The sequence below is a fragment of the Hippoglossus hippoglossus genome, chromosome 16 (genome assembly GCF_009819705.1).
Source record: "Hippoglossus hippoglossus isolate fHipHip1 chromosome 16, fHipHip1.pri, whole genome shotgun sequence".
NCBI classification, from domain to species: Eukaryota; Metazoa; Chordata; class Actinopteri; order Pleuronectiformes; family Pleuronectidae; genus Hippoglossus; species Hippoglossus hippoglossus.
Genome location: NC_047166.1, coordinates 1,531,698 through 1,558,416, shown reverse-complemented (window position 1 = coordinate 1,558,416; position 26,719 = coordinate 1,531,698). Strand labels below are relative to the sequence as shown.

General features: G+C 45.4%; 2 protein-coding genes across 3 annotated transcripts; one reads left to right on the top strand and one right to left on the bottom strand.

The window, feature by feature from the left end:
- Nucleotides 1-497: 497 nt before the first annotated feature.
- Nucleotides 498-12,121, bottom strand: capn7 (calpain 7). Of its 2 annotated transcripts, XM_034611556.1 has the most exons (22): nt 11,725-11,826; nt 10,512-10,620; nt 9,179-9,336; nt 8,994-9,061; nt 8,439-8,672; nt 7,967-8,053; nt 7,700-7,826; nt 7,477-7,562; nt 6,994-7,087; nt 6,361-6,507; nt 6,115-6,221; nt 5,888-6,008; nt 5,376-5,520; nt 4,715-4,814; nt 4,469-4,604; nt 4,284-4,359; nt 3,850-3,995; nt 2,996-3,058; nt 2,783-2,913; nt 1,834-1,926; nt 1,037-1,211; nt 499-899 (listed from the first exon to the last, which is right to left on the bottom strand). In XM_034611556.1, exons 1-21 carry the CDS (start codon nt 11,824-11,826, stop codon nt 1,067-1,069), a joined length of 2,475 nt encoding a protein of 824 aa, XP_034467447.1. In that variant the 3' UTR covers nt 499-899; nt 1,037-1,066. The 2 variants fall into 2 exon arrangements, with proteins under 2 accessions (XP_034467446.1, XP_034467447.1); XM_034611555.1 differs by having other exon boundaries at nt 498-1,211; nt 11,725-12,121.
- Nucleotides 12,122-14,251: 2,130 nt separating this feature from the next.
- nes (nestin) lies at nt 14,252-21,558 on the top strand. The gene is made up of 5 exons (XM_034611549.1): nt 14,252-15,213; nt 15,657-15,781; nt 16,775-16,848; nt 18,041-20,116; nt 20,156-21,558. The coding sequence occupies exons 1-5, from the start codon at nt 14,386-14,388 to the stop codon at nt 20,629-20,631; spliced, it is 3,579 nt and encodes a 1,192-aa protein (XP_034467440.1). The 5' UTR covers nt 14,252-14,385; the 3' UTR covers nt 20,632-21,558.
- The last annotated feature ends 5,161 nt before the right edge of the window (nt 21,559-26,719 follow it).

Below are 26,719 nucleotides of genomic sequence, written 5' to 3'. Positions count from 1 at the left end.
CAGCGATGGAAACGTGACACCGGGTGAACGAGCTAATCTGGAAAGACAGCGAGGGGACGGCGCCTCAGCTGCTGGTGACGTGGAACCTGACGCACAGGAGAAAAACTGAAACTCTTCAACTGGCGATGGGAAAGAAATCAATCTGCTTACTTTGCGGTTTTACCCACATTTAAAACTTCTGACAAAGTCTACGCTCCTGAACAGATTCAGTGAAAGTTCCACTTCTACACGTGTTGGTTTTAAAGTGTCTTTCTTAACTGTTTATTATATTTGTAGCTCCAAACTACAGACAGTGAATAAAGATGGATGAAGCATCTGCTCTTTACCAATAATCCAAAGTTAAAGCAAAACAAGGAAGAACTCGTTAACTTTTCATTTGGACAGAACTCAGTCCAGGAAACAGTTGATTTTTGTTCATTTCTCAAGAAATAATTCATGGATATTGATGAAAATGATCAGAAATATTCAGTGACCTGATTCCTTTGAGTGTGTAAGTGATGCTGGAGGAAGCATGAGCTCTACTGAGGGACGTTCTCGTGAAGCTAAGCTTTGTGCAGAGAACGATCGATATTCCAGGAGCGAGTAGTGAAGATTAACTTCTGTGCATGAGATGCTCATTGCATCAAAACAACTGAACCTGAAAACAATTTGCCTCGATGATGGTGTCTGGCTTTTTGTGGCATAAAGACAGAAAGTTCCACTTTCATAATAACTGTTTATAAAATAACCATTTTGGGCCGAGGTGTTTTATTTCTGTCCCAGAACTCCTCGACTGTTGCAGGGGCTCCACACTGAAGATCCTCTTGATGTCTCCATATTAAGAATTGATTTATTCGACATAACACTGTGGCATCAAGTCAGGGTTGAAGTTGTGTCACAATCTGTCCGTCAGCCGGAGCGGACAGGGACAGGACGTGTGAGACGCTGTTTAGTTCAGGCCACCAGTCACATTCTGGGCTCTTTGGGTTTTAAGGAGGCCTCGACACCGCGTCACATTCAAACAGAAACACCAGGAGTGTGTGTTGATGCCCTGACGAGTATCTTCCTCCTGCTCCCAGCTCCGTCTTCATTGGAGCTGGGAGACCTTGACGGGCAAGGTACTGGCAAAGTCCAAAAAGAAGGGTCCCTCCTGTTTGGGCAGGAAGGTGGTGGGGATGACGTTGTAGATGCCAGCTGGGACGTGCTCCGCCTCCATGTAGCAGAAACCACACCTGGACCAAAGAGACAAAGAGTCAGACTCTGGATGTGAGAACACAAATGTCTGAGTGTGACGATGTGAGAACGTAGAGCGAGTGGACGTGATGATGACGTTTCTAACACCTGACGTATGCAAAACTGAAAAAAAAACTAAATCCAAATATCTCCGGATGAAGAAGAGGAGCCGTACACGTAGAAGAGCAGCAGGAGGCCGGACATGACGTCTAAACTCTGCTGTGGAAAGATCAGTGTTGTTGTTTACAGCTCATCCACACCGGCGTCGGCCCTCATCACCAAAAGATCTGGAACCTCCTCGTGTTTCCAAGTTGACGTCTTCGTCTTCTACGTGTACGGCTCCTCTTCTTCATCCTGAGATGTTTGTGTTCTTCCAGTTTCACGTCCGTCACGTGTTAGAAACCTCATCAACACGTCCACTCGCTCACTCTGATTATACTCAGGGGGCTGCAGTTCCAGAAAGTCTCCAGAGCGACTGACTCTGACATTTGCTTTCTCACACACAGAACCTCTGGGAAAATGTCAGTAAAATGTCAGAGCAGCTCTGGAATCAGTTTGAGATACTCTACTTCCTCCACTGTGTCACACCCTGATGAAGCCTGTTTGTTAGACGGCCTGTACCTGTAATCTCCACTGTTCCTCTTCTGGGCGGCTGCTGGACCTGGATCCCCAACCGTCGACACGGTCATCATCTCAAAGCCAACACTGTACTGCCTGCACACACACACACACACACACACACACACACACACACACACACACACACACACACACACACACACACACACACACACACACACACACACACACACACACACACACACACAGAGATCAGTGTGACCTAAGGCAGGAGAACTGGGAGTTTAAGTCGCTCTACACTGTTAAAGTACCACATTTCAGAATATATTTTAATGAAAAATACTGTAAATGCATCAGGCTTAGAAACTTCTCGACACCCTGTCTGCCCACTAAGCCCAATGTTGAGATTAAACACTGAGTCATCTGTGTGTGTGTGTGTGTGTGTGTGTGTGTGTGTGTGTGTGTGTGTGTGTGTGTGTGTGTGTGACAGCAATAGATGGAGAGAGAGCGCCAGACGATCATTAGGTGTTAATTTGATCCTGTTAATGAGTCGTTAACCGTTTGAACTCTAAAATAGAAATGTTCCTGCAGTGTCGTCGTTTCTTGCAGAATCCTCTCACGCTTCATATCTCTAGAATCTGTACAACCTAAGCTAAAAGGTTGTGCAAGTCAACAAACCATAATAAATAATAAAAGAAGTTATCAACACATTTTGCACCACACGTAACAATGACATCATCACGAGGGAACAAGTTGACCAGTTGGAGGTCGTCTGTGGAACTTTGGGTTTTATATCTGTCTAAATCTCAAAAAGAGGAAGCTACAATGTTCATTGTGACACTGAAGGAAAAGATGTGTGTGAAGCTACTCATCAGATTTTTGACTTTTGTTTGAATAGTTAATATATTGTTCTATAACTAAAGCTAAAAATGCTTGTGTAAAAAACTGTGCTTTGCTTGAAACTGATCTGTTCTGAGAGGATTGTTCTGACCTGGACCCTCGGAGCTCGATGAGCAGCGGACCCGACCGCTCCAGGTTGATCTGATAGATCGGGTTGTGTTTGTACGAGTCCTTGTAGTTCCCACAACCTCCGGCACTGAGCCCCTTCCACTGGCCGTTCATCTGGAGACGGAGCAACGATAATTCATTAAACAAGAAAGTGCACAATGAACACATCATGTGTAAGTGTTGGACGATGTCATACCCTTTTGTTGTGAGTGAAGGGACATGGGATCTTGGAGAAGGTGAACTTGGATCCAGCGTAAGCCTGAGGAAAGAAACCAAACCTGTTCAGAGCTGCTCTGACAAAAGAAAGGTTCAACATCTAAACAGAAGAAAGATGGATCTGCTCGTACTGATGCTAACATCGATTTATAAGCAGCAATATGTAACTTTACTGAGCAACAGCGCCCTCTGCAGCCACACGTGTCTGAGCGGTGGTTTTCATGCAGAGAAAAAACAGACAGCAACTTCAGGAGCAAACAAACAACCCTGATATAGTTTCTTATTTTCAGCAGTTGTGTAACACAAAGCATAACATGTTTCTAAATGCTGCGTTTCCCACTTCAAAACAAAGCCGTTCATTTATTCACGACTACAGTATCTTCACGCATTAAAGTATTAATAATGTTTCACATCAGCTCTGTTCTGGGTAAAGAAAGATCAGAGAAGACTTCATGTTTCCTGCTTCTTGTTTTGATCTCAGCGAACGAGAGAGAGACGCTGATCTGAGCCGAGAGGAGATCGTTTCCACAGCTCACTTGGTGGAGAGAGAGAAAGAGAGAGAGAGAGCTTGCAGCGCTCACGGCAGTAGACACACGCGCACGTGCACACACACGCATGTGTACAGTGCACACAGAGCACACACTTTTAATGAGCGCACGCTTTTCATTAAAAATGTATTTCAGCAGGAACTGTTCTCCACAGTCCTCTCTGCAGTCAAGTGCATAAATTATAAATAGGTCACGTGCGCACACACACACACACACACACACACACACGTTCCTAACTCCCTCGGTTGGTCTGATGGGGGTTTGGAACATAAAGGTTTCTTCTCACCCGTAAAGTGTAGTTGATGGTGTTCTGCTTCTCGTACTGGGAGACCACCAGTGTGAAGGTGTGCGTCCCGGCGCTCGTCAGCCGGATCTTGGTCAGGTAGTGGGGGCTGTTGATACGGATACCATCGATGAAAGGAGGGGGGTCAGCTGTTGAGAGTGTAAACAGAAGACAGCTGACGGTGCTGAAGTGTTTATTGTCTTTTCTTTGTCTGTGAGGTGAAATATAGATTTTTAAGTCTGCTGCTATCTCTGTGAATGAGTCACGTCAGAGAAGTGGAGGTGTTGTGATAGAATAACGTGACCTCGTCGTGTGAGGCAGAAATAAAGGTGTGACAAAGTGCTGCCTTCACTTCCCTGCTACACCCATCTACAGGACATATCTCAGTCTAGTGCCCCAGAGAGACATCGTCCTCTCAGGCGTCTCACAGACGTTACCTGGGTAGTAAACCTTCTTCCCGTCCGTCTTGTAAACGACCAGAGTGATAAACTCCCTGTTTTGTGCAAAATCATCCTGGAAGAACAAACGAACACACGTCATCAGATAAAAAGTCAAGCATTACAACATCAGGTCACCACGTTATTGGTCAATACATCAAAATATGACTCGTCAGTTTCTCTACCTTGTCAGTGATGTGTCTGGTGAGCAGCACCCACACTGCAGCGCCCCCTGCTGGACACTGGACCTCCAGCTTGAACTGGGGGTTGTTGGCCAGACTGTAGACGTCTTTCACTGGGCCCTGCCTCCCATCCCAGCTACTGCAGACGGGACACAAACCACATCAGACTGGGACTGTACGCTCCTCACCAGTCAAACTACTGGTTACCTGACGTACTGTCACTGATCAGCTGGAAACACAAACACACACCTGTGAATACAGGAGGAATCTTTGAACAGTGCCGGGTTCCAGCTCAGGTAGATGACATCATAGTACTGACAAAGGTCCTCCCATGCGATCCAGAAAACACCTGGAGAGAAACACAGGGAAACATATGGGACATCAATATCAATAGTTTTGACTTGCTTTAGTCTGTGCCTTAAACCTCAGGGAGATATTTACCCTTTTGTTATTTTGACACACTGACCCTCAGACCAGGATCCATCCTGAGGGATCAGATCCCTACTGGTCAACTCTATTCATTCACTCTATCCATCTCTTTATTTCAGGTGTGAGCAGAAAGAAACTCTGCCAAGGCCCAAAAGTCCAAATTACACACACTCATAGATACCAGTTCACTAAATTTTTTTTTTTGCATCACAATCCATGAATTATTCTCTGGGAAATCAGGGAAAATGTTAAGATTTCAGATTGTTAAAGAAAGTGGGAGAAAATACTAGATCTGCACAAACATAATGAGTTCTTCCCTGACCAGTACCTCATTCTGTTCAGTAGTTTTAGTTTAATCTTTCTTAAAATGAAACAAACATACAAACCAATCCAAAAACAAATAGACTGGAGGGAAACATAACCTCCTTGGTAATAACAATTTTAATATACTTATTTCCAGAAAGATAAATAGTGGGTGTACCATTATCAAACTTCTGTGCTGTCTTGGGGTCGAAGTTGAGATATTTGAGGAGGTCAGGAGTCCAGTTCTTCTCGTCCCGCTCACTGTAGCGTCCCTTCCACCGCAGATGACTCCACGGATTCTTCAGCTGCAGGAAACGCATCCCCTGCAAGAACAAGGAGCCCACAGACACGCTGTCAACTACAGAAGATACAAGGAGCTTGGGGGGGGGGGGGGTGAATGTACGTGTTTATCCTCACGCCATAGAAACCAGGGGATTTCATTAACAACCAGTAACCTTGATTATAACCAACAGGTTTTAGGGATAAAATTTAAATCTTCCATTTGGATTTGTAAAAAAACAACATTTTATCAGGAAGTTGAAAAACATCACATTCTCCTACAGAATAAGTTTGTTACTCTGAGTTGCCGAATGGTAACTAAATTGAATCTAGACTTTTATTAATAAAAAATAATATATATTTATAAAAGTGCTAACAGTGACATGCTAATGCTACGTAAATCAGGCCCACCTTGTGTTCCCTGATGTCCAGAACAGCGTAGGCATGCGTCGGGACTAAACCCCATTTTTCCCCTTCTTCCTCTGTCATCACCCCTGTTGCCGTGGTGACGAGGACGTCTCCCCTGTGAAACCTGAAGATGAAGACAGAGAAGCAGATTCAGAGGAAGGACACGGTAACAAAGAGCTTGTCATTCTACACTTAAAGATGAGTGTAAGAAACACTGTGTGTGTGTTCACCTCTGGAAGAGCATGCGGAAGGAGTCGTCCTTGCTGAACGACTGATTGTCCGAGTGCATAGCGATGCGTTCGGGGATCCAGCCCGTGAGCGCGTGCAGGTCGATGTTCTGCAACACATGACATATATCAAACGTCTGTTCTTGTCCTGTCTTTGAGGACAGTGTCGGGCTGAGCAGTTTCACCGCAGCAGGTGAACTAAGCTGTTTAAAAGGAGCTGCACCTCCCGGCTTCCCCATCTTCACTCACCGAGTTGGAGCCCGGGAAGTCGTAGCCTCCCATCACCTTCATGTAGGCTTTTTCTATCAGGGACACCCAGAGCTCGTTCCTGTTGCTGGAGTAGGAGCACAGCAGCTCTCCGTTACGGTCCACCGGCAGGAAGTCGTCTATTATCACCTGCAACGGGGACACAGACGGTGATTTGTCCCGATGAGTTGTGTTGAAGAAGAGTTCCCTTGACCACAGGCTTTAAGCTCTTTGCAGAACTTTTACATTCACACAGTCATTCATTACATTCACATTAACTCATTGGCTAGTTTGTCTATGTATAAAGTTTAAGTTCTGAATTATTTAAACAACAGTTTCTGCCTCATATTTATAGGACTTTATGTTGTTTTCTCCTCAGGCTCATTCATGCTGCCTTTACGTACAAAAAGAGATGTGTCTACTTCAAACGATGCATTGTGTGCTATGCTTGTCCAGTTTGAACTATTGGCTACACTGCCCCCCCCCCCAACCCGGTGGTACTGCTCCATATCATCTGTTTATTTCCGTATCCATAAGCTTTTAGAAGATAAACAAATATTAAGCAAATGAGCGCGTCAGAGTACAGACAGACGTTTCTGTGTTGTGTGTCTTCTTGGTCTTCTGACAGGGTTTTACCTTCCTGGGAACTCCGTTGATGTGCAGCTTCACCATGTACTTCCCACAGGGGTTATACTCAGGTTCCCCTTTCCTGTTCTGAGGGTAGATGATACTGAAACACACACAGAGCATAAGGGATGATTGTTAACTCAGATGTTCCAGTCTTCATCACACTAAGTCTGTAGGTAGCCAACGTGGGTTCAGTTGAATTATTCAGGTCAACACCCAACATCCCCAGAAACAGTGCAGTGAAGTTTCTCTGTGAATACAGTGTTTAAATCTTAACTTTTAAATCTCAGTCGATTATCGTGCCACATTGAAAACTGTGACAAAATGTTCATGGGGTTTTTTTTAGGGGAAATTTATTTTTCTTGAGTTAAAAGCCATTGGACATGCATTTCAACGCTGACAGGCATAGAACTGAGAAGCAAAAACAAGATTTATGCAATGTTTGCCCCCGACAACGAATATGGATGAAACCCTAAAAGCACCACAAAGTACCTGGTGATAAGTTTCTTGCGCCAGCGCCTCTCGTAGGCCGCGCTGATGGCGAGCGACGCCACGAAGGAGCAGTCAGACACGACCGTCTGGACAAGAGAAGGTTAGCAAACGGTCATGTTTTAACTCTAAACAAGCGAAAAGGCTCAACATGTTCAAACTAAGCTCCTCAATCAAAAGATGAGAAACTCTCGGCACAGGGCAAACAGCGACTGGACCCTCTGACCTGTTTGATGCTGAAGCTGGACACAGACATGATCATCATGGGGTTATTGCAGATCTCGTCCGGCCGCACCCAGCGGGCGAAGATGGCTTTTTGTTTGGGTGACAGCGCCAGTTTCCCTGATTTGTCCCTGGTTTGAAGAAACAAAGAAAATGAAGTTTGTCTCACTGTAAAACAAACAATGCAAAGAAATTCACAATGTAACTGGCTCATGTGACAAAGTGAATGCAAAATATAATAATAATGCAAAATAACAGAAGTCAAACTCACGAGAAAGGGACAGGAAATGCAAACCGCTCCTTCAGGTCCACGCTCATGAAGGGCACATAGGCTATCCCATTGATTTTAGATGTGCTCCTGAACGATAGGGACACGACAGTCGGTGGTAGTTGTGGTCAAAAGACAAAAGAAGAGGAACATGTATTTGTTCTCAGTGGCTGTGGTGGTGTCAAGCTACTTTTACAGGCATTTATTGCATAGTTTTCAACTTGACATTATTTTTGAGTTTCAACACATTTCAAGACATTTTAAGGATAATTTTAAACCCTTTGAAAGTCTTTAACAGCCAAATATTGAGACTATGAAAATACCAAGCAACACATGTTTCAACTTTTGTCTACTTTTGTCTATTTTCCCGACCTGGAAGTTCATGTTTAAGTTTTTCCAGATCTTCCTCCATCTGTGAGTCACTAATCCTTGTAAAGAAGTTTCAGTGGACCACCGACTCCACCGGCCGCCTCACCTGAGCACCTCGATCTCCTCAGACGTGTAGCGCTGACCCTGCGGCTCACTGGACTGGACCGCCCGCATCGGCTGAGGTCGGTCGTGGATGGAGAAGTCTGGTCCAAGGGGGAAGAACTGGCGGACTGGTCCCCCAGAACTGGCCCCACTCACATTCTTGGTTCCAAAGGGCCCCGTCTTGTCCGGAGTCTGGGCTGAAGCGGATTTGGACTGGGACTCTTTAAGACCTTCAGCTCTGGAAGGAGATGCAGGAGGTTTATTAAATTAACGCTGCAAAACCAAGAGAGTCTCACAAACAAAATACACTAATATCTAGATTATTTATAATTGTGTATTATTCATAATGTATTCAATTACATAATAAATAATAATAATAATCAAACAAAGGTGTATAAACAAAAATAAACAAATAAAGATCAGGAGACGTGAATAACAGAAAGTCAAACATTAAAGAAAAATGAACAAAAGAACAAACTTGAAATGAGTTGACTCAAGAACAGGACGTGTAAACCCTTCTGGCTTTGATAAAGGAGACAGAACTCATTTTCAAATTCACCTGTCTAAAGCTTGGCGTGCCAGCTGCTTCAGTTTGGTCTGCAGCGCCTGGTCCGAGGTATCGCTGGACTGTTGGAAACACAGGAAGAGAAACAATGTTGGAGCGAGCTGGAATAATGTGGAGTTCATGTAAGCAGCTCAAGTTACATTTAGTCACAGTGGAGAGAGAGAGAAGTAAAGAGGTACCGTCTTAATGCACAGCTCCACAGCCTGAGTGTACAGTTCTACGGCTTCATCGTCGTTTCCCTTCTCGTCTTCCTCAAAGGCCTGAGTGACCAGGAAGTGGGCACGCTCCATATCCACCTGCTGCCGGGACTTCAGCGGGTCGCTCTTCTGTGCCTGGACTGGGGTGAAAGGTTGAGAGAAGGTCAGTCAGGACACAGATCACATGTTCAACCCTCCGACTGCTCACGTTTCAGTTCAACTTTGATTCTAACTCAACTTCAACCTCAAACAGGAAAACTGCTTTTTTCATATGTTACATTTTTCCACACAGGGAAAAAAGCCCAGTTTGGCTTTTGGAGACTTATAGACTTGTTTTGTTAGTTGTCCAGTTTAAGACAGGGTGGTGTGTTTGATGGCATGTTCAGTTTCCATCTGTCTGACCCAAAGAGCCACAATTGGGTTTCTCCTTGCTTTACCAGTCCAGTAAAAGAAGTCACTCAGACTGTAAACTTACAAAAACATTTCCTTAAACACCTTTATTAAAAAGTGAGACAGATGAATTAGATCTTTTGAACATCAAAATAACACTTCAACAACTTTATGGTCATTTTAGGGAAAGTAATCTGTGTTTCAGCTGAAGTGGATTGAGACTTTTTTTTAAACATATGACCAATGCTTGTAAAAAGGTTATAAAAACATTTGTCTCTTTAGAGCAACTGTTTGCTTTTCATTTCAGAGAAAACATTAAAGCTTCACACAGAACTAAATGTCATCCAGTGTTTCCAGCAGATTGTGGTCACACCCATGTGCACGCACACACACACACACACACACACCCATGTTGTGACGAGAGTCATGGAAAAACGTTGTCAGACAGCAACTGAGAAAGTATGTCCTCAGGCTGCATTCACTCAAAGTCCTGAATCATTTCTTACCTTTTACTAATCACACACACTTCACCTCTGTTCGAATACAGATCAGATAAACTGCAGGTGAGCAACAGGGACAGATTCATGGAATCATGTAACACAACAGAAGCTGAAATAAAATAGAAACGCAATAAAGACTCCTACTCTCACTGCTTAAACATTAACTTTTAATTTATTTTTGACTACTGCAGGTCTGCTGCAACTCTTTATTACTTTAACTCAATGCACACGACTTTCACTTCCTGTTTAAATGCCTCTCTTTTGTATTGTCTTATGTTTCTCTTACAATTTGAATGTGCAATACAAACGTACACATTAGAACGTCTGATAGAGATGAAGGGAGGAGCAACGACAAATGAACTGAGGATCCGCTCCAACCAGGAGAGTAAAACAAAACAGTGCCTCTCTGTGTCGGCCGAGCTCACCAGCATTGTGGAGGGCTTGGACTCGGTCCAGGTATTCATTCACTTTGTCCTGGAGTCCCTCCAGTTTGGACCCGGCCATGCCGGCATATATCAGGGCCTGGGCTGCCTCCTGTTAAAACAACCGTAAAACAAGCAGAGTTATTAAACACATTCATCAGTTAAATACTGACAGAGACACTCACAAAACTCAACTACATGAAATGACGCATTAACTTGATCATTTGTTTGTCTTGATAATTGAAGCATAAAGTATGTGTGGGGTGTGTTGGTGGAAACCAGTAATGGCCTTTATAAAAACCACACCCAGAAGATATGCAAGAGATAAAAAAACTCAACATACAAAATCACCAACACAGGTTATATAAGTATTAAAGAGACAATTGGACGTGTATGAGTGTAGCAGGATAAATAGAGATAAGGGAGGTCACACTGCACATTTTAATGAATATAGTTTTAATTTTGTATTGTATTTTATTTATAGTAAGCTCTTTCTATTTTGCTTTTACTTTCTATTGCACTGCTGATCAGTTTCTTATCGTCCAACATCGTTCATTGTTCTATTGACCCCGTGTTGACTTGCATACAAATACATAAAACAGTATTAATAACACATGTAGAAGAGCAGAGCATTTCCCTTTTATTTCCTTAGATAAGAATTTATGAATCCCGAAGGAAATTCATGTGACAGTTTGCTCCAAGGTTAGTGTCAAAATATATAATGAGAGGACAGAGAAAAACAGTATTAAGTCTTTAACATATAATTGAAAATTAAAGTATAAAGTGTGTTATAGGTGAAATAAACATGTAAAGTGTATACGGAGTGAAAGCAGAACCACTTCCTGATAGAAACAACAGAAACAAGTTCCTTAAGACAGTTCACTAGTATAAAAGTGTCAGTAAGTAGTAATGAGTAAATATTACTGCACATTATATTGAACATAATATGATGTAAAAGCTGTTATAATGCACATATATAGTAATACTATTAAATACTAAAACTAGAATAATACTGCACTTCTATTGGATATACATGTGATGGACAGAGACTCAGACAGAAGCAGGTTTTCAATCCACGAGAGAAACTCAACGACATGAGATGTTTGGTGTTTTGTATTTTAAGCGACACTTTAAAGTTGCAGCTAAGCTAAGCTAAGCTACGTGCTAACAGTGGCAGGCAGCAGCGGTTTCCAGCTGCGGGATTCAAACCTCTGACCTTGTAGTAGAACACGGCCTCGTTGTATTTGCCGCTCTGGTCGTGGGTGATCGCTGTTTTGGCGAATTTCACCGCGTCGAGCTCCAGCTCCGCGGGATCCATCCTCAACACAACTTGTTGACAGGTGACGGCTAACGGGCTAGCTAGCTAACAGGGCGAGCTAACAGGGCTAGCTAGCCGTCCGGCTGGACCCGGACACCGGCCGAATGTTCTGGAAAGGTCCGGGACCGACCCGCAGCAGAGCTCGGGTCGTCAGCTCGGAGGAAGCATCGTGAAGCGTCGCGTTGTCAGTTCGTTAAACGCGGCTTCGCTTCCACTTGTGACATTAAACTAGCAAAACAACGCCGCTACTTCCGGGAAACAGATTCCGCGCAGCCGCAGTGGAGGACAGTAGACGGTGGTGCGTTCAATGCGCCATCGTAATTTTCACAACTCGCAGCTGAGACGTTCAAAGCTGTCACTTTCAGACTCGTGGGTCCAAATCAGGATGAATATAAAATACTGATGAGCTCATTACAATATGAAACAAAACTATAGAAGACAACCATCCAGTATTATTATCCAGAATATGGAGAGAACCTTTGGTGTCGTTTCAGTTTAGGTCCTTACAATCATTACATAACATAACTTTATATATTAAAATGCTCAGCACAGCATGAACATTTCTACTAAAGTGAATAAAGAGATTTAAATGAACCACATTCACATACTGAACTTGACCCTCAGGTCGTTTTCACTGATCTGAGTTTGTTGTTGAGGTTTGTCAGGTTGTGATCGTCTGTGTGGTTTCTCCTTCTCCTTATATAACAAATCTCAGACAATATAAATCTAAGCATGTAGACTGTATATACTGTACATTATATACATGCACTACTGTCTACCTGGTGTATACATATTACATTATAATCCATACTGGCTCCAGCAACTCTGCACCATATGATTCACCTCCTCGTGTTTATAAATAACATGCACTTTAATGATGCATATTTGTCTGAGTGTCTTTGCACCACTGCACTATTGTTCCACAATTCCACCATATCTGAATATTAGTTAAATGCTTTTTGTCCACCCTTGTAAATGTCTTGCACAGTTTAAGTCTAACTGGTAATAGTGGTTTTGTTTATTTTGCTAGTTTCTTGTAGTCTGTATGTAATTGTATGTCCGTCTGTGTAAGTACACTGAGCACAATGCCACCGGAGTCAAACTCCTTGACTGTGTGCACATAATAAATAAATCTGATTCTGATTCTGCAGGGCACTGTTGCAGTATTGTGAGATATCCACTAGATGGCGATGTGGAAGTCCGACTGGAGCGTTCCCTGGCATCACTGGGCAAACTTACAGAGCCTATAAAACACTTTGAATTTATTACTTCTAATCATCACCTAACTTCTCTGATGCAGATTCCGAACGTGCTGCAGAATGTGTGACTCCTCATTCGGCTCATGACCTTCACGACCATGAGCTCCACAACCTCCACGCAGCTCCACCATTCTCCAACCAACAAAACCAAACATGTTTAACTTGTAAGAAACATTTTGAAAGCAATGAGTGGGAATCTGTTTCCTTTTTATCTCTGATCAAACCAAACATGAGGGCTTGTTGTAATGGAGGAACACTTGGAATCAAGTAAAAAAGATTCAATGCAACTGTGACAGTAAAGAGGACAAAGGTGAGAGGTCAGTGAGGTCACCGGGTTTCCCTGTTTTCCTTTATTCAGATGGTTGATTTACATTTTAATGTTTTATAACAAAACAGCTGAACATCAGCTCCCTCACCAAAACAGCCCAGCAGAGGAGGCACTTCCTGTGTGAAGAAGATCGAGCTCTACACATCGATCCTGGAGTCCATCCTCTCCTCCTCCATCACAGGATGATGCTCCTGATGAACAAGGCCAGACTGCAGAGCATCATTCCCTCTGCTGAGAAGGTGCTCGGCAGCAGCCTGCCTCCTCTTCAGGACCTGGACGTCTGCAGGACTCTGAGGACAAGATAACACATGAACTTTCCCTTTCCAGTAACGATCTTACTGCAGATACATCAAATAGTAAATATATAGCATTTAAATTGCAGATGTTGTTTTCTAGTTTCTAGTGTTCATAATATTTCTAAACTGTTAATTTATATTTTTATATTTATTCTTGCACAAACATATCACAGCTTATTCCTTGTTACCTACTTGGCAACTGGTTTATATAACGTGGCCTTCTCTCTGCTGCCTCTGTGTCAGAGTCTAAACCCTTCATGCTTGTTGTGATGTCTCTAATAACGTTTGAATTTCTGTTCATTAAAATCCTTCAGCTTCGGACCAGTGCAGGTTCTTTCTGCATCTGTAAAAAGAAGTGCCAGCGGTGAAAGAGTTAACCTTAGAGATTACATCACTCCCTCTGTCTGCCCTTTCACTTCTCTCCCTCTCATCCTGCCTCGTCTCCTCTCTCCTCCCTCCTCCCTCTCCAGCCGCCAGTCTCCTCCCTCTCCATCCCTCCTCCCCTCCACGGGCCCAGCCCCTTCATTAATTCTGCTATGAAAGGGAAGCCTCTTGCCTGCAGTCACACCACCAGATCCTCACAGGAGCCTCACTCACACACACATATCCTGACTCAGGCTCGGACTCGGAGTCACAGTTGTCTGCTCCGAGTGAGGCCTCTGTTCCCGACACTGACATGGAGCCGCACTTTGCACGAAAACCCCTTCACCGCAGCCAGATGGGTGATGAGAAGCACCAGATGCTGAACCTGAACGGACGCCTGGAGACCTACCTGAGTCGGGTCAAACACCTGGAGGAGGAAAATCTGATGCTTGCAGAGGAGATCGGAGTTCTGAGACACAGCAACCACGGAGCTTCCACTCGCAGGAAGGGCTTAGAGGAAGAGCTGCGGCGGGCAAGACAGGAGCTGGACGCAGCCTGGAGGGACAGGGCCCACACAGAGAAGGAGGTCGGCAGGCTGGCCGAGGAGTTTGAGTTCCTGGAGCTGCTGAGGCAGAGGGAGGCTCAAGCTCACATCAAGGCCAAGACGATGCTGGAGCAAAGCAGGAAGGAGCTGGACGAGGAGCAGAGGGCGAAGATGTGGCTGAGAGAGCAGGTCAGTCAGCTGGAGCACGAGATGAGTCACCTCATTCAAACCCATCAGGAGGATGTGGCCCACATGGAGGCCACATTGATCCGTTCCAGAGCCACGAGGCCCCCCATGGCTCAGAGGGGCAACCAGACACCCAACCTCCTCCAGCTGGGGCAGGAGTACTCCCAGAGGGCCACCAGAGCCTGGCAGGAGGCCGCAGAGATCCACCAGGGCCAGTTGGCTCAGCTGGAGGAGTCACTCAACCAGGCCAGGGGCCGTTTGACCCGAGTGGCCCAGGAGAAGAGCGAGAGCCAACTGAGGCTCCAAGCCCTGGAGAAGGAGGTGGACTCACATCAGGACGTCCGGCTGCATCTGGAGACGAGTGCAGCTCAGCAGAGAGACAAACACAACCAGGAGATCCAGCAGCTGCAGGTGAGTCCAGAACCTGTTTGTTGTGCCTGTAGACATCCTCTTATAAAGCATGACCCTAGTCTAATAACTTTCTTTAATAACTTTATTTATAGAGCACTTTGTATCTATACAAAATCTAAGTTGCAAAGTGCTTTACAAGGTTTTACAGGTCATAAAATCATGAGCAACAATGAAGTAATCAGAAAAATAAAAGACAAAATTCATTAAAAAAAACTCTAAAAGACATAAAATTGATTTAAAGGAATTAAAAATATATAATATAATAAAAATGCAGGTAAATTCATAATAAAAGTAAATAAAAGTATGTTTTAACAAGGGATTTAAAATAGACAGTTGAGCAATCCACAGAATATGACTAACAAAGAGTGTTTATTTTGACTTGAGAGTACATTCGTGCCTGTTTTAACCGCTTCCTCTTCCTGCCTCACTTCCTGTTTTGGCAGGCGCACTTGGAGGACCTGGAGGCTGAGAGGGAGGATCTGGGCCGACAGATCGAGCGTCTCCTCCTGGAGAATCAAGGCCTGCTGCAGATGAAGATGTCTCTGGGTCTGGAGGTGTCAACGTACAGGTACACTAATCTCTCAGATGCTTTAATGGAATTTAGTTTCCTGAAGCACCGCAGTTAAAAATGCCTGTAAAGCAGCAGGAGGCAGGAAATGACACATTGGTTGACAGCACATGGAAGATGGAGGGAGAAGAAGCTCAGCCCTAACGTTTATTTCTGCGTTGACAAGACTAACACAAGCAGAGAAATCTGCCAAATCATAGAGAGATTATAATCGTTTTAGAAACTTCGTCAACACGCCCACTCGCTCGCTGGGGATTTTCCAGAAATCTTACCAGGAGGAAAGATCGGTGAAACTTTCATGAAAGTGTCTGAAAGCAGCTTCAGATTGATCCACAGCAGATGTGTCAGGGATCAACACAGATATCTGTATTCACACAGAATCCAAGTGAAGCCCCACATGAGTCCAGCTGAACTTCAGTACGTCAGCTTCACTGCAGATGATTAGATTAACCTGAGGCTGCTGCTCGGAAACCAACACAAACACAAGAGCAGTCTGCAGGACGTCTCATGAAGCTGCAGCCTCTCTCGTCCTGCACAGACAATCTTATCCATTATGGAGCTCCACTCTATGGTGGCGTCTCCTCGCTCCTCCCCCCACCTCCCCCCACCTCCTCAGAATATTGACCCTCGCCCTACAGGGAAGAGCCAACGCTTAATGAGCAGAGGGAGTCTAGAATAACAGCAGAGAATGGGAGTGGTGGGCGGGGGGGGGGGGGGGGGGGGGGGACGCAACCAGAGGACAAATTTCAATGTCATCCACTGCACATGAAACTGTTTATACTCTTAACTTGTGTTTTTTAAAGATTAAAGTTTATATAAAGCTGATTATTGTGTGTTGGAATGAGACTGGTGTGGTCCACATGTGTGAATGACAGTGGTGTTAGTGCTGCATGGGCTGTGTGTGTGTGTGTGTGTGTGTGTGTGTGTGTGTGTGTGTGTGTGTGTGTGTGTGTGCGTCTTCATAGTGCACATAACCTCTCCATGTCTCTGCAGAGCTCTGCTGGACAGTGAAATCCTCAAGGGAGACAAGTGTCGGTCAAACCCATCAAGAGACGTTTCCATCACAGGTGATTACACAACATCCGTCCATCAGCTCCATGTCAGTTCACTGCTGCACGAGCTCAGTGTCTCCTTATGTTGCATAGATCCTCTCCTATATGTTCTTACTCCTGTTCGTGTGTCTGTGAGCAAGAGTTCCCCAAAACTGCAGAACGTATTTCCACACAACTTGGTGGAAGGACGCAGTTTGGTTTCATCTGAGAATGAATCAGCTCTGCTATGAATCAGCTCTGCTAAGAATCAGCTCTGCTATGAATCAGCTCTGCTAAGAATACGCCTCTGCTCACGTGGACGGAGATCGTTTCAGTTTAAAAACTAAAACGTAGTTGTGTGGACGTAGCCTGAGAGAAATGAGTTATCATTAATATTCTGCCTTTGTAACGGTTTAATGTCACTGAGTCTAACTAAAAGCCCCTCGGAGTGTGTAATCACATCATTTTAAGTGGAGAGTGCTGGGTGGCGGTGGTGGGGGGGGGGCTCACGAGCTCGGCACTTTTGCTCCAGTAATGCGAGCCACCAAAGGTTATTGAGCCATATGGCTTTAGTTTCCGGTAACAGTGGTGAGAGGAAAAGATAATCAATATCCCCCCATTAGTGTCCAGACCCCTTTGAGAACATCTGTTTTAACAATGCTTCAGGGAGGCAGCTCCTCCACAGGATCTCCGTCCTGCTCAGACAACTGGGAGGATCGGACCAGTTCGCTCTGTGAGGAGATGTAACGTCTTAGGGAAAGATGTGTGTGGCAGAATTGCTATAAACACATTGGTCACATTTAAATGATCTTACAGAAAGTTCTACACACAGACGTATTCAGAGAGTTTTATAGTGACATGTCACAGCAAGACGTCCATTTGGAGATGACAGCTGCACACATCTGTACCGAAACCTCTCTGACTTTGCTCTGCTTCACTTCACAGCTCATGTTCAGATGATGTGTGTTGGGTTACTCGAGGTTTTGGACAATAATTGCATCATTTCATGGGGATATTCACTCTGACATGCATTTCTTTTAATCTTAATTTATGTTGTGTTCTATCTTTATTTACTCTGACCCAGTAACATCTAGACTGATGCTTACACCCCTGCTGAGATATCACAAGTGTTACCTGTATATAGATACCAAGCTTCTTCATATGGACCCTGTGGTTGCAGAGATAAACTCTATTGTGTAATCTTGATTCTTGCTCTTGTCCTCTGCAGATGCAGCGTTCCGTCCTCGAGGGGTGAAAAAGATTTACCGAACCCAGCAGCCTGCTTCCTTCTCATCTCTCTATGTTCGAACAGCTCCAACTGCAACTCCACTGTGCAGCAGGAAACCCACGACCTTCAATGGAACCCAAACGATTCCAAGGAAACCCGCAGATGTAGATGCAGCAAAGTCAGAAACGTGGGAAACCCCTTATCCCAAGATACTGCAGGACGGGGCTGTTGAAAATTTCCGTCCACAGGAGGTTCAGGAGAAAGTCACTTACGCTGAGCCGCTGTCACCTCCTAATGAGCAGGAGGCTTGTGTTCCACTGAGAGAAGAAGGAGGAGAAGGTGGAGAGGATGTTGAACTGGTGGAGTCAACTGTCAGTCGTCAGGTTGAGTCGAGCCTCCACAGCGAGCCGGCCTTCAGTGATGAAGTTAGTCTCCATCAGTTTACAGCTCCCGACTTTACACCACATGGTGTCAGAGTGACAGAGAAGCCCAGCGACGTCTCAGCTGAATCTGAGGAAGGTCCTGCAGAAGAAGAAGATGCTCCAGCTGATGCACTGGGAAGGAAAGAGTGTATCAGTGAAGAAGTGGAGGATGTGCCAGAGGTGACCTCGGATTCAGAAACGGAAGAAGTGGTTGAACCAACCTTTGAATCCAGGACGAGAAGTCCAGCGTCTGAATGTGAGGCTGCAGAAAGTGTCTTTAACCAGTTAACAGACTTCAGCCGACATGAGAACAGCTCAGATGACGAAGCTGCTGAGATAACAGAAGAAATCAGCCGTTCTGTGGTGGGAGCGAAGGAGACGGATGTTGAGGATAAGTTGTTGTACCCTGACGGAGAAGAGATGGATACGTGGGACAGTGTGATCGAGAGGAAGATTGATATGAAGACAGACGACGGCATAAAACAGGACGAAGCAAAAAGACAACATGCTGAACCAGAGGACATATCTGCTGGAGATCCAAAGCATGACAAGAGAGGAATTATCCAGGGAGTCACCACAGACGCACAAAAAGACGACAACGTGGCTGCTCCAGTGACAGACACACAAGTAGATGATGAACACGGACCAGACCCTGACAATGAAGAAGATGATGAAGAGGAAGACTCTCAAAATGTCTCGGTGTCATGGAGGACCGAGCAAGAGAGCGACAGCTACGCTCAGGACAACACCCTCGCTGACACTCGACCTCTGATTCGATACAAAAGCGACGAGACCGACGCCAACACTCAGGCATCACACATGGACGAGAGCGAGTCCAGTGAAGGTGACCAGGAGAAGAGGCTCGGGGAGACAGGAAGTGGAACGTGGAGCGAAGGCAAGTCGAAGAGATACGGAACGATGGAGGATCTGTGCGAGGAAGTGGAAGGGGAAGTATTGGACGAGGAATATGACCTGGGATACTCTCATATCGAGCATCAGACATCGGTGAAAGATACAGAACGTGTGGAAGAAATGAACAAGGACGTGAACGAGGAATATTCAGATGAAGAGAGTGAAGAATTTCCGAAACCCGCGGCACCCGTGAGTGTCGAGTACGATGAGGAGCTAGAGACCGACAGACTTGTGGAGCAGGAATTAGAGAGCCTGTCGACGGACAGCTTCAGTTCTCACTTCGCACAGCAGCAGGTCGGTGACAGCGACGAGAAGCTTCCTACAGAGGCTGGAAACACTAAAACAGACAGCGAGTCTTTCTGTGCGGAATCTGGAGCGACGACAAGCGGCCAACTTGCATTTCCAAACACTTTTCTAGATTACCCGGATGAGAAGCCGTATGGCCAACGCAAAGATGAAGAGGGTACAACTGTTCCAGAGAGAAGAGAGGAGGAGGAAGAACACAACGTCTCCATGGTGACACATCCCGATGTATCTGAGCATTTCATGAGCTTCAGTGACTTCATCAACGGGCCGGATGTGGAACAAATCAGCAACTCCGACACGCAGCACGTGACCACTGATGTGAAACCTGCAGATCCTCAGGAACATCTGGTTGAGGATGTTGTCGACTGTCCTGATGTTCCAGAAACTGGCGAATGGGAAGTCCTGGAAAACCCGAGCGAGGACCCTGACATCAGAGACCACGCTGATAGAAAACGTGATAATGTGCCTGACTCAGCTGAACGTCGCCTCCATGATGACGGAGGCGCTGGCGAAGGGGCTGAGACCCATGAAGAGGAGCACCTGGAGATCCCCCCCGACAGCGTCCCTGACGAGAGTGATATCTTTGAGGCGAAGGACTCGACCGAACTATTGAAGACAAACAGAAAAGACAACAACCTCCCTGGTGTTTTCACCTCCAGTGTGAAGACGGACTTCTGGGCGTCCTCCTCGGAGGTTGGCGCCACCTATCAACCAGATGACGCCTGTATTGAACAAACCAATCAGAATCTAGGGTTCGGCGAGAACCCAGTTTGGGGGATGTCGGACAACAGGAACGTGATAAACGGGAACTCGCTGGCAGCCGAGAAAGGGCAGGAACAGAAGTCTGAGGTGAAGCAGGTGTTGAGTAGAAAAGTCGAAGTGGAGTTTGTTCATTCTGAGGAGTCGGAGGTTGAGGGCGAATCCTGGTCTTCTGGGGAGGAGCAGGAATAAGAAAGTAGTGAGACGATCGATTTAAACCAGGTTGAAGCTGTTTTCAGACACAATGGAGTCCGAGCTTTCTGCAGGAGATTCTCTGGTCAGTCGCGTTCACGTTACAGAATCACGTCGCTTCTCCAATCCCATCGTCTTTCCGAGGTGAAATCTACATTTCTGTGTACGGCTCCTCTTTCTCATCCTTCTTGAGTCCGACACGTGTCAGAAACGTCATCAACGCACCGACTCACTCCCGGTGAATCGTCCAGATAATCTCCTGCTGTTTTCTCACATGAGCCCTCGGACATTTTCCAGACATTCCACCAGGGGGCTGGCAGGAGAAACTCCGGATAATGTCTTCAGCCACTGACCGGGACATTTACGTTCTCACATGCAGCCCCTCAGGAGAATGTCAGGAGAATAGCTGAACGCAGCTTAAGTTGAATTATGTTTTCTGTTTGATTCGTTTACTACAAAAACCAAAGTCGTGCCTTGGTGCGAACCTCAGCGACGCTAACCACCGATGTGCCAACTGACCGAGCTCCTGTCCTGTTTCCCTAAACTCTAAACTTGTTTCTTGCTGATTGTTCAAAGCGCATGTTGTGGAGGGAGGTGGGGAGTTTCTGCATGAGGGGACGGCATGAGGACGAAGAAGGTCGTTTGAAAGTCAAAGTGTTTATTGATCGCTGTGATCAGTGAGACCAGGAGAGATGGATTCTGTTCACAGTGAATCAAACAACCAGTGTCTCCTGCTCATTGGTCCATTGATCACCTTTGCATGATGTGACAGAGACAATGGTTGGTTGTATAAGGTTTGTTATTCAAGATGATTGTTTGAAGAAGAAGAAGAAAATCTGTTTAACTTTTTATTTCCACCCATAAAGTCGTTTCTTTCTGCTGCGGTACATTGAAAATCCAAAATAAACTCTAGATTATGAGAAACACACCAAAGTGTCTTTGCTTGATTTCTCTATTAATCATTTCCTCAGATGATGAATTCAGAATCTTTAATCTTATAGGTCAAATAACTGAATCAATCTAACAAATACCTGGAGGAGGTAATTACCAGTGACCACGAAGCAGATGAGCTGTTGTTGTTTCAAACAGGAAACAGGTGACGGAGCGAAGATCGATGAGAGGCCTCGAAAAACCTGGAGCACAAATACATCCTGAAGACAAAGGTGGAGAAACACGGCTGCTCACGGCCTTCCAGCAACTTCCATCCCTGTTTCCTCTGGGTTCACACTGACCACGGCTCTGGAGCTGTGTGTGTGTGTGTGTGTGTGTGTGTGTGTGTGTGTGTGTGTGTGTGTGTGTGTGTGTGTGTGTGTGTGTGTGTGTGTGTGTGTGTGTGTGTGGACCTGGCCACCTCCCAGCTCCCCTGACCTCGAAGTGAACAAAGCAGCACCAGGGCCCTGAACAAGCGAGCGGCCGTCCCATGAGAGGGTCGAGGAAAAAGAACGAGAAGAGGGAACAATGTGTGACCCCACCCCCCCACCCCCCAACCCCCACCCTCTCTCCTCCAGTGCCCCCCCCCCTGTCATTCATTAGTCAGTTGTCCAAACAATGATGTCTATTTTAGCTGGTGCTCGTTCTCCTCGCCGCCCAAAATCTGCCCAAACACGGATTCAGCGAGGAAGGAAACCAGAACCGACCTGATCCAGAGAGAGGAGGCCGCGGCTCTGGATGATGAAACTGCAGCTGTTCCCGTTCTCCACCAATCAATAGAGCTGTCCTACACCCCCCCCCCCCCCCCCCCCCCCCCCCCCCCCCCCCACACACACACACACGGTTTCATTGTCGAGAAGACGATACATTAACACTTGTTGTTTAACTAAGAGACTAATTTTCACTTTTCCATTTGGTCTAATTAATATAAATAATGTGGAAAACAGACCCCTGTACTTTTTTTAATAATAAAAATTAAATGAGAATTTATTTGACCACACCTGACGTCACAGATGCTTTTCATGATGAGGAATTATTCTTTGACTTCAAGTCAATTCAACACAATAAAATCTGAAATATTTGTGCACCTGATAGATTTTTAACAACATCAATTCAGCCTCTTTCCTTTTGTTGGCACAAAAACCAAACTGCTAATGTTGGATGTTAATATTTTGAGGTTAATGCTAAAGTTTGGCTTGAACTGAATAAACGAGCCGGCGAGCGTCGGGGGAAAGTTGTTATTTTTTGAAACATACAAGTGTTAAAAGTTTCTCTGGCACACGGATAAAAATCCAAAGACGTTTGGCACAAGTCGGTCGTTGCCACTGAATCGTCCCGAATCGTTGGAAGAATCGTTTGATGGCGACATGAATCAGTTTATTTCTTGGCGCCTTAGCGCAGTAAAACCTGGTCACTGAGGGTCAAACAACACGTGTTCACTGAGCCAACTTCTCACTAACGAGCTCCCTGATTACCACGGAACTTGGCGTCGCTGCAGTGACTCATCAGCACGGAGAGAAAAGGCTTCGAATCGCAACCAGTGACAAATACTCCTAGAGTTTTTATTTTCTAATGCTCGAGGGTTCTCACACGTTTCTCTGATGGTTCGAATTCTTCAGAGTTTCTTACAAAGCACAACACAGATGCTTTCTCAGGTCCTGGCACCATAAGGAACCTTCTTCCATTCTGATCACTTCTGTGTCAGATCTGCATGAAATGGAATTGAAGTTGAAAATGCAGATTAGGCTGCGACACACTATCAACAGGCTCCACTGGAGGACTGGTTATTAACATGGGAGAGGTGTGTTGTGTTGTGTTGTGTTGTGTTGTGTTGTGTTGTGTGTGGGTCCATTAGAAGACGCAAACCTCCTCTAGCTCTTAGTGGTAGTGTGTGTTTGTGTGTGTGTGTGTGTGTGTGTCCTTCTCCATTGATTTACTCCTCATGTCATTAGTGTGAATGATGGAGGAGCTGCTGGGGGGGGGGGGGGGTGCTTCACTCATTATGTCAGAAAAGACATGAACGAGATATAAGACAAATCATCTGGTGTAACAAATGTAAACATGTGCTCCAGGCTGAACAAACGTCTTGTTTCTTTTCCTTGGTTTGATGCCTGATGATTTTAGCTAACGTCTGATATAGGGCGGCACGGTGGAGCAGCGGGCGGCACGCACCCAGTTCGTCTGGGGTCTTTCTGGGGGGAGTTTGCATGTTGTTGCCGTGTCTGTGTTGGATTTCTCTGGGTTCTCTGACGTCCACCTGCAGATCGGGGGTTAGGTTGAGACTCTAAATTGGCTTAGTGGTTGTTTGGTTGTTGAGTCTCAAACCCTCCTCCTCCATGTTAGCAGATGGGCCATGTTATTTGATGATTTATAAACATCATGATTGACAGCTGACACTGACTCCTGATGGGTGACTACTCCTCAGACTCTGGGTTGAACATCATGACAGGAAGGTGAGACGTTAAACCACCGGTCATCAGCAGAAACAAGTTCTTGGGGTTGTTAACTTGATCCGAGGGAAGTTTTGTACCGAAGCTATTAAACGTTTTAATTGGGAACATTTCCATTCTTCTTCTTCTGCAGGTTTAATCGGTCCCTTGTGGGCCGTTAGCTGCCTGCTGCAGCCCGACAGGTGATTCATGACTCGTATCCTCCAGAGTTAGAAAGCTCTCTGCACCTCGTGCTCCGAGACCGAACCCGTCTCTGTGACTGCAGGGGCTCAGAGCATCGAACTGGGAATCGTCAAGTCATCGGTCAGCAGCCGGTGTTAAAATAGAGCAGAGGTTTCACTGCGGCGTGAAATCTGCGAACGACAGCTGCAGGTCCGTTTAGGGTCGAGCTCGTGGTCAGAAAATAATCCCCCCTCAGAACAAGCAAAGGTCGGGACCTGGATGTTTGACTCATCTGTTCTGTCGCTGATGAAGCCTGATGCTGAGTCATGCTTCTGATCTGATCTCTGAGCTCAGTTTTTTATTGGATTAAAAGATAAAAGAGTCATTTGTCTCCTGGTTTGACCTTTTGTCTCCTGTAGGAGGAATGAGAGACGAGGGTGAACGTTTCAAATCGACCCCTAAGGGGGACGGGAACAGTCTCCAGTCGACCACAGGACGTGAAGATGAAAAGAGGAAGAAGAAGAACGAGGTGCAGATTCAAAAAGACACGTGAATAAAAACAGCATCTTCAAATCAATGAAGGTTTAAAATGGATCATTAACAGAACAGGGAGCCAGAGGATGGAATTATAAAAGTCCAGATGTTACAGTGGGAACTATTTTATCCATATCATGAAAAAACTGATACGTCTCGAGTTTGGAAAATATTCTTCTAATTATGTAGATACTTAATTTATATATTTACATTTAATATATGAACTAATGTGACTCTGTGGAGCTCAGACCTGTCAAAGCACTAAACTGCTGTTAAATTCAGTTTAGCTGCACCAGATTTCACACAATCATAAATATCACTCCTCTAAATATGTCTAATTATTTTTCAACTATATCTATAAAGTATCCTGGAAGAATCTGTCAATGTTAAAGGAGCTGCCTCCTGATCTGTATCAGGATTCATAAAGATAATAAAATCATGTCTCTACATCAGATGTGGGCGAGCTGGGTTAGCTCCTCTGTCAGTGTGTGTCTGTCAGTGTGTCAGTGTGTGTGTCTGTGTGTGTCAGTGTGTGTCAGTGTGTGTGTGTGTGTGTCAGAATGAACCCACACACTGATCTAATTATCTTGCAGAAATGAAGTTAGCGATGAGCCGCACCCATGAACGCAGCCGACTCACACAGGAGGAAACACAAGCCTCCATCAGACCGACACCAACACAACAACCTGCTCAGTCCCGTGTGAGGGATCCTCAGTGAGTTCGACCCTGCGTCTCCACTGAGAGGGGACACGTACCCTGTGTGTCCCCTCTCAGTGGAGACACATCACAGGGTCTGAGTCACAGTGGAGACACTTCAGATAAGATCACCCGCAGGGTCATGGCGGCCTCCGGCTCTCAGGGACAGGAAGTGTGGTGACTGCTCCTCGAACAATGTCTGGCCCGTCCAGCTGGAACGCCGGACTGAGCCGTACCCGAGCCTGTGTGGTTATTATTAGCGACCTGTTGAGCCATGAGTGTGTGTCTGTCCGAGACGTGAGCTCCACCAGCTGCCCCCGCCAGCTGACGACCCCGTGGTCATGGCAGCCCGTCCAGGGCGGCTCGGGACGTGGAAGTCCCCCCCCCACCATTGTCACCACCACACATTTGTCCTTTTTATATCTACTCAAGATGGTGTTTCAGTTTGAGAGCAGGACTTATTGATTTCACACGTTCACACTCAGAAAGTCCCTGCTTGTGTTCACACCACGAGGGCGGGACAATTCATTCGTCATCGCTACACCCGGCGTTCTATTGGTCGGGTATTTTGATCGACAGAAGAAAAACATCAGATCAGAGGAGAAATCTGAGATCAGACGTTGCACATGCACATAGAAGCAGAAGGAGCACGAGAGCGAGTGCAAGCAGCAAAATATCTGAGTGGTTTTCTATTGTTTCTATTGAAATGTGCAACTAAAGCGTAAAACTCCTTCTAGTCCCTGGGGTTTGGTCTCAGTGATTCAAAAACACTAACTTTTGCTCCTCCTGGTTCATGCTTTTTTTTACAGTGTAACATTGCATATATATAATGCAGAGTAGTTTTTCTTTCTTTCTTTCTTTATTCTATTTTTATCTTAACGGTATAAGAATTAGCACCGAACAGAAAAGCTGAGCTCCCTCAAATTGTTCTTGAATAAAGTATTTGAGTAAATGTACGTATTTACTTTCCAGCACTGGTCTCACTGGTGTTGACTCTGGATTTAACAGAATGAAGCTGTTTCTATAAACACAGATTATGGGGGGGGGGGGGGGGGGGGGGGGGGATCGTTTCTCTGAAGTCCAAGTTTCCCTGTGATCACAAAATCATTATTCTTAGTTCACGCGCAGAGCAGAGCTGTGTTTCCACATCATCTCTTCATAATCCTCCTTTGATTCAGAGTTTCGACGCCTGATGCGATGATGGAATAATTTAACGAGTCATGTCGATGAAACACAACAAAATGTTTTCATGTGACTCATCTGCAGGAGACAAGTTATTTTTAGAAAATCACCCAGAACAATATTTAATCTTTGAA

Bases quoted from the DNA above. Each gene is read 5' to 3' on its own strand.
- capn7 (XM_034611555.1), bottom strand. From the start codon at position 11,826: ATGGATCCCGCGGAGCTGGAGCTCGACGCGGTGAAATTCGCCAAAACA. The intron at 6,222-6,360 runs GTGAGTGAAGAT...CATGTGTTGCAG, and splicing joins ACTTCCCGGGCTCCAACTCG to AACATCGACCTGCACGCGCT. The intron at 2,914-2,995 runs GTATGACATCGT...CTCCGTCTCCAG, and splicing joins CCTTCACTCACAACAAAAGG to ATGAACGGCCAGTGGAAGGG.
- nes (XM_034611549.1), top strand. From the start codon at position 14,386: ATGGAGCCGCACTTTGCACGAAAACCCCTTCACCGCAGCCAGATGGGT. The intron at 16,849-18,040 runs GTGATTACACAA...TGTCCTCTGCAG, and splicing joins AAGAGACGTTTCCATCACAG to ATGCAGCGTTCCGTCCTCGA. The intron at 20,117-20,155 runs ACCACGCTGATA...TGCCTGACTCAG, and splicing joins CGAGGACCCTGACATCAGAG to CTGAACGTCGCCTCCATGAT.